General features: G+C 35.9%; 1 protein-coding gene across 1 annotated transcript; it reads right to left on the reverse strand.

Annotated features, from left to right (window-relative positions):
• Nucleotides 1–600: 600 nt before the first annotated feature.
• On the reverse strand, nt 601–2,366 carry LOC5567702. The gene is made up of 2 exons (XM_001651818.2): nt 2,113–2,366; nt 601–2,038 (listed from the first exon to the last, which is right to left on the reverse strand). Exons 1-2 carry the CDS (start codon nt 2,195–2,197, stop codon nt 1,143–1,145), a joined length of 981 nt encoding a protein of 326 aa, XP_001651868.2. The 5' UTR covers nt 2,198–2,366; the 3' UTR covers nt 601–1,142.
• Nucleotides 2,367–3,303: the final 937 nt, after the last annotated feature.

Here is a 3,303-nt window from a genome sequence, read left to right on the forward strand (position 1 = left end):
TTTTTTAACAAAAATTCCGGTTACGTAATGATTAAATTAACTTAAAACTTTAATCAGTGTATCATACTTCACAACCCAAGCATTTAATTCGGCAAAAATGATTGAAATCGAATAAAAAACAACTCCTATTTTTACAGAACTTCTTAAAAGTGTGAAAATTTAGGCTCTAGGTGTGCAAGGTATGGCGCTAAATTTGCTATTTTTGCATTCCTATATCGTGTGGCAGGTACGGTAATTTAACACAAACACCTTCAGCAGGACTTTGCTTCAGTAACGGTGAACTTTTATACTAGGCAAAAGAATACCTCCGAATATTGTTGCTTTTGGAATAGACCCGCGCTTAAAATCAATAAATTACATCCCAGAACTTATAATAAAAAAATCCATGTAGGTACCGCTTTACCCCTTAAACGTATCCCTACATTGTATGTTTTGAGCGTGGTAATTTGTTTGCCCTTGATAAGCATTTTGCATCCACGCCATCACTCCGTGGTATTTGCAGTCCGGTGAAGTTTGATAACAGTCAATCGAGTTTTGATGGATGATGGTTCAATGGGGAATTTTTCGGATATATCTTTCGGGGGCTAAGAATGACTCTGGTAAAATTTGGAAATGCATATATTCCAACATACAGTTTCAATATGTACATTCAATAGCATTTGTGAATTGGTTATGCGTTTACGTTTTCTGTTTGTTACAATAAAAAACACTAGAACGTTCTCCGTTTGTCGTAATTCTACCTACATATTTGGGCTTGACTCGGGGGAAATGACAGAATTTAATAATAAATAACTAAAATTAATTAAACGGCCATTGTTTAAAAGATTTCGTAATACATTCACCGTATTGTATTATTATTGTTTCTTGTGTACACAGATCTAAATGTGAATACGTTCGAGCACTTAAAACTAGTATAAAAGTTACACTATCAAATGCAAAAGATTACGAATCAATTACATTATGTTGTTCAGTTCATTCGTTTTTTACGAGACGTGGCATGAGTTTACCCTTATTTTCAGGTGCGACAGTGTATCTCCCCATTCACGTTGTATCTACTAATTATATTTAATTTAAAACCAATAATACAAGTTAATCTAAACAACAAACTCAAGTATAGCAAATCAATTGTCTATCTTGACTGGTTAGGGGCTGGTTCTACCCGATGGGTTTACCGGAAACAAAGATTCATAAGTAGGTGGCAGGTCTTTGTCGTAGTCGGGTGGCGCAGAAGGCTGAATATCGTTTCCAGAAGACTGCAGTTCTACTTGAATTTGCTCCGCTGCCACAGTTCTCGTATTTTGATTATTGCGTGCTGTATCTGCACTGTTGCTATTGCAATTGCCAATGCAATTTCGGTATCTATAGAGGCACCAAAGACAACCCCCGAATACAATCGTAGTTCCCAACAGGGATATGATTGCACTCAGAAAAACATTGGAAGGATTCATAATCTGAACTTGCTCTGACTCTTTGAAGCAACCTTTCTCATCAGTACACTCAGGACAGTTTACATATCCATCTTCGAAAAAATCTTTGTAAATACAGGAATCATCCTCATCATCTTCGCATGGTGAATATCCTTCTAGGCTGTTGCAATCCCGTTTAACAGTTGCAATAAACTGGACCTCCAGCGTATCGTCCAGAGTTGGCAAGGCCAAACCGGTATCCAAGTTTACAGTCACTCGCATTTTCCCATGATCATCGGCATACACTTTCAGCTCATCGTCATCATCCATTGCATCGCAAAATGCGTATTTTTTTTCGTTGCTTTTCTTGACCACAATACTATCAATACAATGGCCACGACTATTCTTTCTTAGTTTTGCAATACTAACGGTCAGGTATAGACCCATACTTGGAGGTGCCTGCAAGTAAAACTTGCAATCGCCAAACCTCTTGAAAGATGATGAATTCCAGGTTTGCCGGAAAATAGCGCCCCTCTCAGGGTTTTTTAATTGTATAGGATCCGTTTGGGTAAGCAAATTATCAAACAGGGGAAGCCGCCGAGACTTACAGATCCCTTCCGGTACCATTTCATCTGGAAAAATATGACACAAAAAACGACAACGTAGAATGAATCATGCAAATTACTAGGATATCAACTTCACTTACAAATACGATATGGCGTATTGGTCGATCCTCGAATCTCATGCAAAATCTGCACTAAGAGTAATGCTTTGAAGTAAAATACTTGCATCGTCGTTGCTCTCTATCAAGAAGGCCAAATTAAGAATAAATGGGCTATCAGCAAAATTTCATCATTTATTTTATTTTATTTTTTCGAGCTCTCTACTTTTCTCACTGCAAAACTTTTTTTGTTCTTGCTGCAACTGCATGAAGTTAAATCAAAATAAAAAGATAGATTGACAGCGGTCAAACCCAGAGTCATACTCAGGTTTGTCAGTTGAAAAGATGTAGACAATTGGATAATAGACTTGCGCACTGTCTGAAAAGCTAATCTTATTAAAATATTATTCATATTCATTTGATGTCGTAATAAGTTCGCCTATTCAAAATAGCTTGTGGATTCAAAAGTTGAAAAAAATCAATCAATAAATAAATAAATAAATAAATAAATAAATAAAAAAATAAAAAAAAAAAATAAATAAATAAAAAATAAATTTAATTTTCAATGGAGATCGTTGTATTCTTTCATAATATTTTTTTATCCAATCTAATTTTGGACCAACACAACATAATTCATTTCAAGCGATGCACGATTTCATTTATTGGTCGTTTGAATGTTGCCATGTTCCCTCGTTTCCATGGCTACAGAAATAATACCGAATCGCTCAAACTAGAAGGGCTAGTCATTTAACACGTGGAATTTTTTTTTATTTTTTGTTTCAGGCATTATGATGTTAGCTATTTGTCCAATTATTTCCATTTAGTTGAGTTTTTCGGTAGTCAAAAAATCCGGCAGATTCACAGACTCCGGTAATTAAATCTGACTGTGCGTAGTCCCCATCAGTTCAAATAGCTGGCGCTCCCAGGATGAAATATAAAAAGCAAGCGTTAATCCGTTCAGCAGGCTGTGGCGAAATATGTATTACGAACGATTTGTATTTTATTCTCTAAACTTATTTTCTTTCAATGCTAAACATGTGTTATATTCAGTGACCGAATTCACCAAGATGATTTTTTCACATAAACATTGCACTTAGTGACGACTTCCATCCGCCAAACTTCACGTCATGACGTTTAAGGTTCACAAGTCAGCTTATGAATAACCCCTCGTTCGTTCAAACGTCAAAGCTCACGTCAGTGGCGAAAGGTAAATTAAATTGTTTTTGTTCCACTCCT

This window comes from Aedes aegypti, chromosome 2 (genome assembly GCF_002204515.2).
Source record: "Aedes aegypti strain LVP_AGWG chromosome 2, AaegL5.0 Primary Assembly, whole genome shotgun sequence".
In the NCBI taxonomy this organism is placed as follows: domain Eukaryota; kingdom Metazoa; phylum Arthropoda; class Insecta; order Diptera; family Culicidae; genus Aedes; species Aedes aegypti.

Excerpts from the sequence above, each read along its gene's own strand:
- LOC5567702 (XM_001651818.2), bottom strand. The coding sequence starts at position 2,197 with ATGCAAGTATTTTACTTCAAAGCATTACTCTTAGTGCAGATTTTGCAT. Across the intron at positions 2,039-2,112 it reads CAATACGCCATATCGTATTT|ATGAAATGGTACCGGAAGGG; the intron begins GTAAGTGAAGTT and ends ATATTTTTCCAG.